Source organism: Nerophis lumbriciformis, linkage group LG10 (genome assembly GCF_033978685.3).
Source record: "Nerophis lumbriciformis linkage group LG10, RoL_Nlum_v2.1, whole genome shotgun sequence".
NCBI lineage: Eukaryota > Metazoa > Chordata > Actinopteri > Syngnathiformes > Syngnathidae > Nerophis > Nerophis lumbriciformis.
This window is the reverse complement of record NC_084557.2, coordinates 39,275,692-39,288,386: the sequence shown is the minus strand read 5'-3', so window position 1 is coordinate 39,288,386 and position 12,695 is coordinate 39,275,692. Positions and strand designations below refer to the sequence as shown.

Below are 12,695 nucleotides of genomic sequence, written 5' to 3'. Positions count from 1 at the left end.
AACAACAACCCGACACATACCCCATACACACATAGCCCCCACCCCCCCAGGTCCTACATACAGTAAGTTAAAGGTACAGTCACAAATGGAAAATAATTAGTACATCACTTTCTTCTCAACATAGGCAGATAGTAAATATACACCCAGAATAAATATAAATAAATAAAAACAAAACAAAAAAAAAACTACCAAAAAGGAAGCTGGTTTATGAAAGGTGAACTTTTCATGTGTCCTGTAGCGTCTTTAATTTAGCTATGTAGTCAACCACACAGCCCCAAACAGAATAAAACTTCCCAGGTGCCCCCCTAAGATTGAACTTTATTTTCTCCAGATCTAAATACATCATAAGGTCTTTAAGCCATAAGGAGGCTTTGGGGCAGACTGGTGACTTCCACTCCAGCAAAATTCTCCTACGTGCTAATAAGGATGCAAAGGCGATACTATCCTTACATTTTCTCCTTATTTGGGGATCTGATACCGTCCCAAAAATAGCCATTTCTGCACATGGTGTCAGATTTAAATCCAATGCCTTAGCAAGGTGTTTGAAAATAGTTGTCCAATAATCCAGCAAATGGGGACAAGACCAAAACATGTGCGTCATATTTGCAGGTGACATGTAACATCTGTTACAAGTATCCGAGATATTGGGGTATATTTTGGAGAGTTTGGAATTAGTAAAATAAATACGATGGACAACCTTAAATTGTATTAAATTAAGCCTTGAACAGGATGTACTGTTATTAATTTGGGTTAAGGCAGAATCCCAATCTCCATCATCTATAGATCTGCCAAGCTCTTCTTCCCAACTCCCTCTGATTTTATCAAGAGACGTTTTACCAAACTGGGATATTAAGATGTAGATTTTGGAGATTAGGCCTTTCTGATTTGTGGGAATATCTAAAATTGAGTCAATTAGCGAATTAGGTGGAGTATTAGGGAAAGAGAAACTATTTAATTTAACAAAATTACGAACCTGAAAGTATCGAAATAGGTGAGATTTTGGTAGGTCAAATTTTTCACACAGTTCACTGAAACTAGCGAAGACATCACCAATATATAAGTCCTTTAGCCTGCTAAGGCTTGACTGCTTCCATAGAGAAAACGCTACATCTGTGTTGGGAGGGAGGAAGAGGTGGTTATTATGAATGGGGCTGTGGTTGGATAAGCCCTGCAGGCCGAAAGTATTTCTAAATTGAGACCAGATTCTAAGGGTAGAAATGACAATTGGACTACAAGTAAATTGGGATGGTCGATAAGGTAATTTTGATGTAAGCAGATCCAGGAGAGAGGTAGAACAGGAACTAGCTTCAGACTTGCACCAGATTAATTCAGGTTCTTGGATCCAGAGAGTCACTTTGTGTATGTTAGCTGCCCAATAGTAGTATTTTAGATTAGGGAGTGATAAACCACCTACGGACCTATGCCTTTGCAGGAACTCTCTCCTAATCCTGGGATTCTTGCCTTTCCATATAAAAGATGAAATTAGTTTGTTTATTATGCAAAAAAAGGAATTGGGTAAAAAGATAGGCAAACATTGAAACAGGTACAAAAATCGAGGAAGCACATTCATTTTGATGCAGTTTACCCTGCCAGCTATAGTTATGTGTAAATCATTCCACCTTTCCAAATCTAATTTAAGTTTGTCGATTAGAGGTGGAAAATTGTCCTTGTAGAGAGCTGGTAACTTACGACAAATATGTACACCTAAGTATTTGAAGCTGTTCCTGGACATCTTAAATGGGAAATATCCATCAGGGATCTCAAGGGCTAAATTATTCACAGGGAAGCATTCACTCTTAGCGAAATTCAGTTTATAGCCAGAGAATGATCCAAAATTGTTTAGCAATTCAATAATCTTTGGAATGGTAGAGATTGGATCAGATATAAACAATAGTAAATCATCAGCGTATAGAGAATGTGTGTGTTCTAGACCGCATCTATGGATTCCTTTACTGATACCAGCCGTTTTAAGGGCAATGGACAAGGGTTCGATTGCAGTAACGAATAACAATGGGCTTAGAGGGCACCCCTGGCGTGTACCTCTGCCAAGTGTGAAAAATTGGGATAACATCCCATTTGTGCTTACAGCAGCCCTAGGAGAAGAGTATAGAAGTGCTATCCAAGATATATATTTGGACCCAATGTTGAACCTCTTTAAGACCTCCAATAAATATCCCCACTCCACCCTGTCGAAAGCTTTCTCCGCATCTAAAGAGACCACCACTTCTGGCGTCTCCTCGGATGCTGGAGAAAAAATAATGTTAAGAAGGCAACGAATGTTGGAAAAAGAGTGCCGGTTTTTCATAAACCCAGTTTGGTCAGGTGATATGATGTTTGGTAAAATTGATTCAAGGCGAAGGGCCAGTACTTTAGCTAAAATCTTATAGTCAGCGTTTAAGAGAGAGATGGGACGATAAGAACTACAATCGGAATCTACTTTGCCCGGTTTTAGTAATAAAGTTATTGACGCTTCGGTGAGAGTTCGAGGCAGGGTACCCCGGTCCAGAGAGTCATTGTACATATTTAAAAGGAGAGGAGTCAGTTTATCTGAAATTTTTTTATAGAACTCTATAGGATAGCCATCTGGGCCAGGGGCCTTGCCGCTCTGCATTAGTTTAATTGAATCTACAATTTCCCGGATTACTAAAGGTTGATCCACAGCGCTCTCTTGAGTAGTAGTTATGGATGGGAATTTCAAGTTATCCAGGAAACTCATCATGATTGTTTTATCAGCAGCGCATTGTGAAGTATATAATTCAGAGTAGAATGATTTGAAGGTGTCATTAATGACTGAAGGAATGACTGTAAGATCATCTGTGGGGGTTCTAATTTGTCGAATTTGCCGAGATACTGACTGACTTTTAATTTGGCGTGATAGATGGCGCCCTGCCTTCTCACCGTGCTCGTACAGGAAGCCACGCGATCGTAAGAGTAATTTTTCAGTTTCTTGTGTTGACAATAAATTATAGTTCATTTGCAGATTTTGTCTATCTTTAACCAGTTCAGGGTGTGGAGATACTGATAGCTGTCTGTCCAATTCTGTTATACTTTCCATGAGCTGTTCCTGTTTTTGTCTTCTCGATTTGTTTTGTCTTGCTGAATAAGAAATAATCTCTCCCCGGACTACCACCTTTAATGTCTCCCAGAGTAAAGACGGGGATATGGGAGTAGAGTTGTTGGTGACAAGAAAATCATCTATCACTTTGGAAATTGTTTTGCAGAATCCGTCATCATTGAGTAGTATGCAATTAAACCTCCATGGAGTCTGCGTTTTTTTTAAGAGTGTAAACGAAAGATCAAGTAACAATGGAGCATGGTCAGATATCACTATTGTTGAATATTCTACATTGTCGACAGCCGGAAGGAGATTATCATCTATGAAAAAATAGTCAATCCTTGAAAAAGTTTTATGAACCTGGGAGTAAAAAGAGAATTGTTTTTTATCTGGGTAAAGAAAACGCCACGGGTCCACACCTCCTATTTGACCCATGAGTTTTGAAATTGTTTTGGCCATTTTTAATGGGGGGCCCTGCCTTGGACTAGATTTGTCTAGCAACGGGTCTATTGCACAGTTCAGGTCCCCCCCCAATATTAAACGATGGGAACTGAGGTCTGGCAAAAATGAAAACACTTTCCTAATAAATGCTTCATCATCCCAATTGGGTGCATAAAGGTTGGCCAGGACAACAGGCATATTATTAAGAGAACCTGAGACTATTACAAAACGACCTTGATGGTCAGTTATGACATTTGTTGGGCTAAATTGGGTTCTTTTGTGTATTAAAATAGCTGTACCCCTTGCTTTACTGCTAAAATTTGAGTGAAAAAATTGTCCAACCCATGCGGCCTTTAATCTATGGTGATCCTTAGTGGTCAGATGAGTCTCTTGTAGGAAAGCAATTTCAGTTTTAAGGTGTTTTAAATGGGAAAATACTCTACCTCTTTTGACTGGGCCGTTGATCCCTTTAACGTTCCAAGAAACAAATCTCAAGCAAGATAACCCTTTTTTGTTCGTATTAGCCATAATCACATTTGTAAAAAATATGGTGAGATGACACAATGCCTTGTAGAAGGAAGTGGTATTAACATACAGACAGGACTGAAAGAAAAAACTAATTTGTAGGACCTAACACACAAAAACCTCAAAACAAAACCCATAGAAACGAGGAACAAATAAACCCTCCTAAACCAACGCTTGTCCTAAGAACTAGAACTAGCAGCGGGACTCCATAAACTCTATTACTTCCGTACGACATTAATCCGTGAACTAATATCACCGAGCGGATAGGGCTCCTTTATCTGCAAATGTGTCTATAATGTACAGTGGGTGCCACTTAAATAGAAATAAGCACCATATTGGCAACAGAATTATATATAGAAAATAATAATGGGGGAAAAATAAATAAATAAATGATGATAATAATAATAATAATAATAATAATAATAACACAAGTAACCCCTGGTAAGTGTCAGTTTCAAACTGGAAAAATTAGAGAAAGTAGAGAAATAAAAATATCAATTTACAATATTTAAGTAAGTCATAACTTTTAAGAAATAGGGAAAGAAGGAAAAACAAAAAAAAAGGGAAAAAAAAAAAAAAAAAAGGAAAGAGGAGAAAAAAAAAGAAAGAAAAAAGGTTGCAGTGCAGAAATTGACCGACAGTTATAACCATACCTCAAATAAGTTGCACAACAGGATGATTAGTTGCCTGCAAGCTTGGATAAACAATGTCCATTGTTTTTCTGACGCACCCGTTAATGTCCTCTTCAACGTATTTTTGGCCTGAAACGTCTTCCATACAAAGTCATCTTCCACTAACCTGTGGGAGCGATGCGTTCGTCGTAGAAGTCCTGGGCTTTTTGTGGAGAATCAAAGTACAAGTTTTCATTTCTGAAGGAGACCTGGAGACGGGCAGGGTGCAGCAAGCGGAATTTAATTCCTCTCAGGTAGAGCGCATTTTTGATGGGGTTGAAAGCAGCTCGTTTCTTGGCCAAAGCAGGGCTGATGTCCGGGTAAACTCTCAGCTCGGTGCCGCGGTAATCCAATTTATGTTGTCTGGCCCATCTGAGTACTTTTTCTTTCTCTTGGAAACGGAGGAATTTAACGATGAAAGTCCGCGGTTTTCCGGCGCCAGCATCTAGTGGTCTGGGACCGAGGGAGCGGTGAGCTCTCTCTATCTCCGGTGGGCTGGTGAAAACATCAGGACCCGTTATCGCCATTAGTAAGTCCGACGCAAATTTGGTCGGATCTTGTTCTTTCTCGCTTCCCTCTGGGATGTTGATAATCCTCAAATTAGAGCGGCGGGACCGATTCTCGAGGTCGTCCACTCGTTCCAGGAGCACCGTAGTTTGGGACTGTAAAGACTTCACAGCGGCTTCCATCTCGGTGAGTTTTTCAAAGTTTTCACCCACTGTGACTTCGGTTTTAGTCAGACGGCTGTTAAATGACGTCACCTGTTGTCCTAATAAATCGACTGACAGCTTCAGGGACTCAGTCGACTGTTGAATCAGAAAAGCCATGTCCGCCTTGAAGCTATCTCGCTGTTTATTGAGGAGACCCTCAATGTCGTTCTTGGTGACTGGGTCAGATTGACCCTCGAGTTCGGCTCTCTTATCTTCAGACCCTGAAGCTGCTGCTGCGGCCGCCATGTTAGCTAACTTAGCTGAGACGCTCGCTGCTCGAGTTGTTGTTGTTGTCGGTTTTGTCTTCGAGTTGCTCATTATGTCACAATAACCACACTATTTCGCACAAAAATAAGGGATGCGTCAGCCAGAAAAAAACACCGTAAAGTAGTTAGACTTTAAAGAGTAAATGAAAAGTTTGACCGGAGCCCTCCTCTCGCACGTCTGCCCTCTACCTCATCAAACCGGAAGCGCAAAACCAACTTTTTTACCTATGGAGTTACGACTGACTCGTCGTAATGCTCCAACAATCCATCAAGCGGTGCGGCTTTGTAGCTTACCAAATTTGCACTAAAACATTTGAAGAGATTTTTGAGCGCCGTGTGTAATGTTCTATATTCTCAGTGGAACATTGAACGTTTTAGTGTTGTTTATTGGCGTCATATTGCAGTCCACACGTATCTTATGTGTGACTGCATTACACCATGCACCAAAGAAAATAGCTTCCAAGTCAGTAAGCACAACCAGAATTATTCCGTCCTTTAGGCGCGCTGGGTTATAAGGCGCACTGTCGATTTTTGAGAAAATGAAAGGATTTTAAGTGCGACGTATAGTCTGAAAAATACGGTAAGTACTTCCGTCAATGTGTAAAGTCATAGTGTGTCCACTGTAAAAAGACTAAAACACAGCGTTTAGACAAAAGGCGTGATTCTCAAACTGTTGTACACATACTGCTAGTGGTACGCAGGATCCATCTTGTATTATCATTAAACACCTTTAATTTATTAACAATATTAACTATATGTGTTAAACATGCTTGCATTATCATTAAACACCTTTAACTTGTTAACAAAAACATATATTTCATAAATAAGTAAATATATATTATATATATGAATGAGGTAGATCCCCACGACTTGATCAATTGAGAAGTAGCTCGCCTGCAGAAAAAGTGTGAGCACCCCTGATCTAGTGGGACATCAAATAAGCAGGGGTTAGGTAAAAGTACTGAATTGGGTACTCATCCCACACGATTTTATTCACATCATCTGACGTAATGACACATGTGTGCTGGTTAGCGCTTACATGCTATAACGAGCTACAGTTTGTACTTTCACTGTTCACATTGAGTTATTTTGCAGTCTTCTGGCAGGTATCACATTTTGAAAACTTCTGTGTCTTAGGCATATTGGAATTTGGCATATTAGGCCTTATTGCATAGCATGGCACCTGAAATTGAATTTTCCTAATAAGTAACATGGCCTCACAAGTGTAATAGACATAAAATGTAAAAAACAATCTGCTGCGCCACCATCTGACGCAGTTCTGGCTATTGATTGATATTAGAAGGCATTCGAGTGGTGTTGCTGCTGCCAGTGTAGCATTGGAGTCACCCTGTTATTTACACACCAACAGGCAGCTTCTAGAACAAACCATGGGCGCTGACTGCCACAGCATGCAGTTCCTTCCAGGAAACCCTCCAAATCTAATCATCGTGTCTTCCCCATCAGGGGTCCTCACTCCCAGCATCATCAACAGCAGTCATGTGAGAAGAGCCCTCAGCACGCAGAGGATGACCAGTTCAAGCTGAAGTAGATCTGTTCCCTGCCTACTGCAGCAGCCCTCCTTTCTCACATGACGACGAGAAGATGACTATCACCAGTCGACAGTCACTCATCTTCCTTCTTCTGTCCACTGCAGGTCAACACTTCACTTGTTCTTTGCTTTTTAGAAGGTCCATACTTACAAGACACAAACAAAAGTATAGAGACACACCTTTTTATCAACGATAAACTATTTTTGACCAATTTGAAGTGCCACAATAGTGTATTAATCTAGCCTTGATTTTGGAATTTAGACAAGAGCTTTTAATAAGCTCTGTTTGTAAAAACACTGAGTTGCGTTCCTCTCCAAAAGTGTGTGTGTCTCCGAGAAGTGCTATTACCCACTCCCTTACATATACACTGTAATTTGCACATAACAGATCAGTACCACCTCAGAAAACACCACCAAAATGACCAACATTAAAATACAGGAGCATAGTAGGCCCAACCATGCATTAAGAACAAGGGTTAGGTTTGATTTAACAAGTATATATCATATTTTTGGCCCTACACACAGTTTGAACAGTAGCACTGTGTTGGAATATTTAATGAAGTGTTTCTTTGGCGTACCACTAGATGGAGCCCATGTACTAGTACCACTATTTGAGAATCACTGTGATAGATTAAATACATCACAAACAACATAGCATTAAAAAGTAGGACAGTGGGACAAAAACGTTAGCAACACTAGCATAGCTATGTTAGCTACAATGCTAACATTACATTTGACCAGAAATCAATCAATCAATGTTTACTTATATAGCCCTAAATCACGAGTGTCTCAAAGGGCTGGACAAGCCACAACGACAAAATAACAACGATTAGTTAGCCTATTATGTGGAGAGAAGCAAAATTACAAAACTTACTGCTTTCACGTCTGCAGATCACTCACATATAGTTGGCAGAGGTTGAAGATTCATTGTCAGATGTGTAGTGAAGCCTGATTTTTTATTTATTTACAAAGTCAATTGTGGGACATTTAAGAGCACAGTGTAACCTCGATTTACAAACGTAATTAGTTCTTAAACAGGGTTCTTCAATAGAAAAGTTTGTATATTGAAGCACATTCATCCATAAGAAACATGAATAATGGGTTCCAGTCTGGACAAAAGTCCATATTTTAGTAAAAGTTTGTACATTTTGAACACAATATATTGCGCTTTTCTTTAGAGACTCAAAGCGCTTTACATCTTTAAGCTACATTTAGAGCAGTGTGGGTGGCACTGGGAGCAGGTGCCCATGGACACAACAGCAGTGACTAGGATGGCGAACCTGGAAACCCTCAAGTTGCTGGCACTGGCTACGCCCCCCGTTAATGCAATCAACTTTCTATTTAAGTTAAAACAACAACTCCGTAAATGGAGGCGCCCTGCTGACATGCACACACACTGTCACTAGCCTGTGGGGCAGTCACACTTTGAAATTACAAAACTCCCTAACTTTAAAAGCCATGTCACTACAATGATTAGACATTTTTTTTAAAGCACACACAGTAGCACAGTAACTAAAAGCATCAGTCTGCTGACTGAATGAGCAATGAGCACCAGAGATCGATCAGCCCGCCCACAACGGATGTGCTATCGGGCACAAAATGGCACACATTGGGTTGAAACGTTTGTATACAGATAAAAAGTTTGTAGACCAAATCATGTTTTTATTTGGCCTATAGTTTTGAATCAAGTTTCCACTGTACTTGATATAAGAGGAAGACATTTCCAGTTGAAATTAGAAACATATAGAGGACACTATTGTGTATGGACTGCTGAAATTATTCAAGATGTGTAGCACATTCTTTTTTTGTTTTGTTCCCCTCCTTGAAGTCCTGGCGTATATATGGGGTAGGCTCATCTGGATAGGTACCATGTCCAATGACAAAAAGTGTTTTTTCTTCATGATGTGAACCAGGAAACCCTAATCCAATGGGAACGCTTTTACTCTAGCCATGTGCATTCTGCAAATAAGCATATTTAGGTGAAACACACGTCAAATGTTCATTATTGGTGTAAGGTGCAAGTGCATCTCCACCACAACACCAGGGGCGTGTTTTATGAAGCAAGTGCGTTTACGGCCAGCTGTTGTTCATTCCAGCGACCTTTATGACACTTCCTTTTTTTTTTTAAAACCCCTCATTATTCAAATTAAATGTAAATTTTTGCCAGCTCAGTCCGTCTTTTAATGTGTGAGAGGATCTATGGGACAGAGCGCGCACGTTCTCCAATGTCGTCCCCAAAGGGAGCGAAAAGCCCAAACGTAACGCTTTGTTACTACACAAGTCCTCCCTTGCGTCTCATCTTCTCCTTTTCTGCCCCATTCAATTCAGTTTGCTGATAAAAAGAATTAAAAATTCGATTCAATCTAACCTGAAAGAGATAATCTATTTTCCAAACGCTGACTGAAAGGCTTCTATCAGCCGGCTGTACGAGTGAACCTTGATCTGAATTGTTTGCTGAATTTTAAGCTCCAACGATGAAAGCAAATGCAGAAATGCACTTAAAAAAATATTGCATTAAAAGGCGAGCCTAGGGCTGGGCGATATATCGATATACGCGATATATATAGCGGGTTTGTCTCTGTGCGATATAGAAAATGACTATATCGTGATATCGAGTATACGTTCTCACGCAGTTGCTTTTAATACACTACAGGCTCTCCTCCTCTTTCCAGTCTCTCCTTCTCACAGACAGACAAGCGCACCTTCTTACACACGTCACAGACTGTCACGACATACGTCACACATATGTATACGCCCTCCCCGAGCAGAGAGGTAGCAGCATGGCTAACGTTAGCTGTGATGCTAGCGGAGTGGTGCGAGCGCGAATACAAGAGAAAGAAGGTGCGAATCTGGTGACAAATGGAGGAATAATTAATTCCCCCAAAAAACAGCAGGGGGTCCATCGTCTGGCAGTGGTTTGGCTTCAAGTGGGAAGATGTCGAACAGACAACCGTAATTTGTCAAGTGTGGGGCAAAAGCTTTGCTATAAAAAGTAGCACTACTGCTGTAACAAACTGTTCAGGGTGTCCCAAGTTACCGGAGTGTGTTAGGTAAGGAGGAGGAGTTTTGTCCCTCCAGAGTTGCCGTAGGGTTGTGACGTAGGGTGTGTGTGGTTGTGGAAGGAGGTGTGTGATGTTGACATTAAAGAAGCGGTGGCTACCGAACCTGCTCTAATGTCTCCCGTTTATTATTTTATTAGATAAGTACACTGTATAGGCGAACCCAGGACACTCAGCTACACTGCTAATATGTAGCATCATTTGAAAAGTCACCCGCTAGACAAGGAAGAGGACTTACTTTGCACGTCAATACCTCTGTTCGGTGCCACACGTCCACACCATCAAAATGCCGAGGCAAACATTTCCAGATCAACACCATATGAAAAAAATAGTGATTTTTTCTGCATGAAAGTTTAAAAGTAGCATATATTAATGCAGTATGAAGAAGAATGTTTTAATGTAGACACATAGAATCATCATACTACTGTGATTATATGCATCAAGTGTTCATTCAAGGCTAAGGCAAAATATTGAGATATATATCGTGAATCGCGATATGGCCTTAAAATATTGCGATATTAAAAAAAGGCAATATCGTCCAGGCCTAGGCGAGCCTCATAATAACAGTACTGTAAATATATACAGCATTTTTTCCCCATCTCAACTCTACCGCCGTTGCAGCGCTCTCCGCTCATTACCGAGTGTGCGAGCCCTATTCTGACCACAAGGGGCGCTACCACTTCGGCTTCCACTGCCCCCGCCTGTCAGACAACAAGACCTACATGTTCTGCTGCCACCACAACAACACCGCCTTCAAGTACTGCTGCAACGACACCGAGTTCCAGATGGTCATGCAGATCAACCTCACCACCAGCGCTGATGGCTATTCACACAAGTGAGTCATGAGCAGTTCTTTTTTTTTTTTTTTTTTTTACAAGCATGTCATGTAGCACTTTCTAGACTGCAAACTTTTACTACCACTACACTGTGCTCATTGCAAAGATGGCTAAAAAGTCAGATGGATTATTTAGGTGCAAAACAATATCATTATCCCTGGAGGAAACTCGTATGAATTCCTACATTTGAACTTCTGTAGGACAGGAACTGGAACATGATAGTGGAATAAATCATAACATATTGAGCCCAGGTCTGTAATAACATGCCAAAGCAATTTTCTTTCCTCTGGCCTTGGCGAATGTACACACTTGCCCTGGTTTCAACTACGGAACATGTTTTTTGCAAGCTGCTGAAAAATTTGCAGAAACAAAAGAAAAATGTGCTTTAAAAAAATTGCAAATAATATGAATGCTCGAATTATAGCCCAGCGTTTATTCATCTAAGGAGCGCGGCATTAAATGTAAACATGCGACAACTGTTATTTGCCAAATTGGAAAACTCATTATGTTTAGGAAGTATGTTTTATAATGATATTATCAGAAGTTAAAAAGCTCTCTTTGAACACAAAGCAGGGACGTGCGGTCAGGGTCGGCAGGTCCCTTTATAAAAAAATAATAATAAAAAAAAGATTAATATTTGCCCATTAAACTTTGTTATACATATATTTTCTGTATGATTACAATTATTTTTTGAACATTTGCATGAGTAAAAATCACTAAATTTACACACCAAGCCACCAAGGCTTCTGGGTTTGCCTTTCTTGCCGGTCTGTGTGGAAGATGAAGACGATGAGGGCGTGGCTTACTGGCTGGTCTGCTTGTCACAATGGCACCAAAATAATGCTTGCAAGGATATTTTTACGCTATGAATGTATAGTTTCTACACCATAGAATCTGTTTAATGTTTTGTAATGGAAGTGTGACATCATCATTCTTAATAATCGAACTATAATTTAAACTATAGGCACTGTACGCTCGAGCCACTTAGTACCGTGACTCGCCACACTGAGAGAAAGTGGGAGTGATCGTGAGCTGGCAGATGCATGTCACTACCATGTTTTGTTAGCTATGTTTGAATGAATGAATGCGGCTGACAGTATGAATAATATATTTCCAATATCACTTTCAGACAAAATGGAGGAGATAAGGATAGTGCATGTACAAGAAAATCTCCAAATGTATTTTGTCTTAATGTTATCAAATACATATATGACCAAGAAGTATTTGATAATAGCATATATACTGCTTTTTTCTCGTTATCATCTCAATGAGCAACTTGTGATTAAAGCAGGGGTTCTTCCTCCTTTTGTCCTCGGGGCCCAACTTTTCCACAACAGATGGGTCTGAGCCCGCTCTAATATTAACATAATTTCTTTAATCTCTTTAATCATATGTCATTAAAATTATCTAACCTACTTACAGTTTACAACCTTGTCAAATGATATGAAAACCATGTGCTAATAACAAAGATTATTATCAAGGCTTAGGTCAGACTGATTAGAAAAATAAGTACTCAGTAGGGCATAAGAAGGGGTTCATAAATAACTGACAAAAAATAAATATACGTACAATTATTATGTGGT

General features: G+C 40.0%; 1 protein-coding gene across 2 annotated transcripts in view; it reads left to right on the top strand.

Annotated features, from left to right (window-relative positions):
- The window catches only part of LOC133612316 (protein shisa-like-1a), an 84,233-nt gene that overhangs the window by 43,106 nt on the left and 28,432 nt on the right, over positions 1–12,695 (top strand). For both annotated transcript variants that reach the window (XM_061969617.2, XM_061969616.2), the window contains exons 2-3: positions 7,133–7,322; positions 10,898–11,111. In XM_061969617.2, coding sequence (XP_061825601.1) covers positions 7,271–7,322; positions 10,898–11,111 — 266 coding nt within the window. In that variant the 5' untranslated portion in view covers positions 7,133–7,270. The remainder of the gene's footprint in view (positions 1–7,132; positions 7,323–10,897; positions 11,112–12,695) is intronic.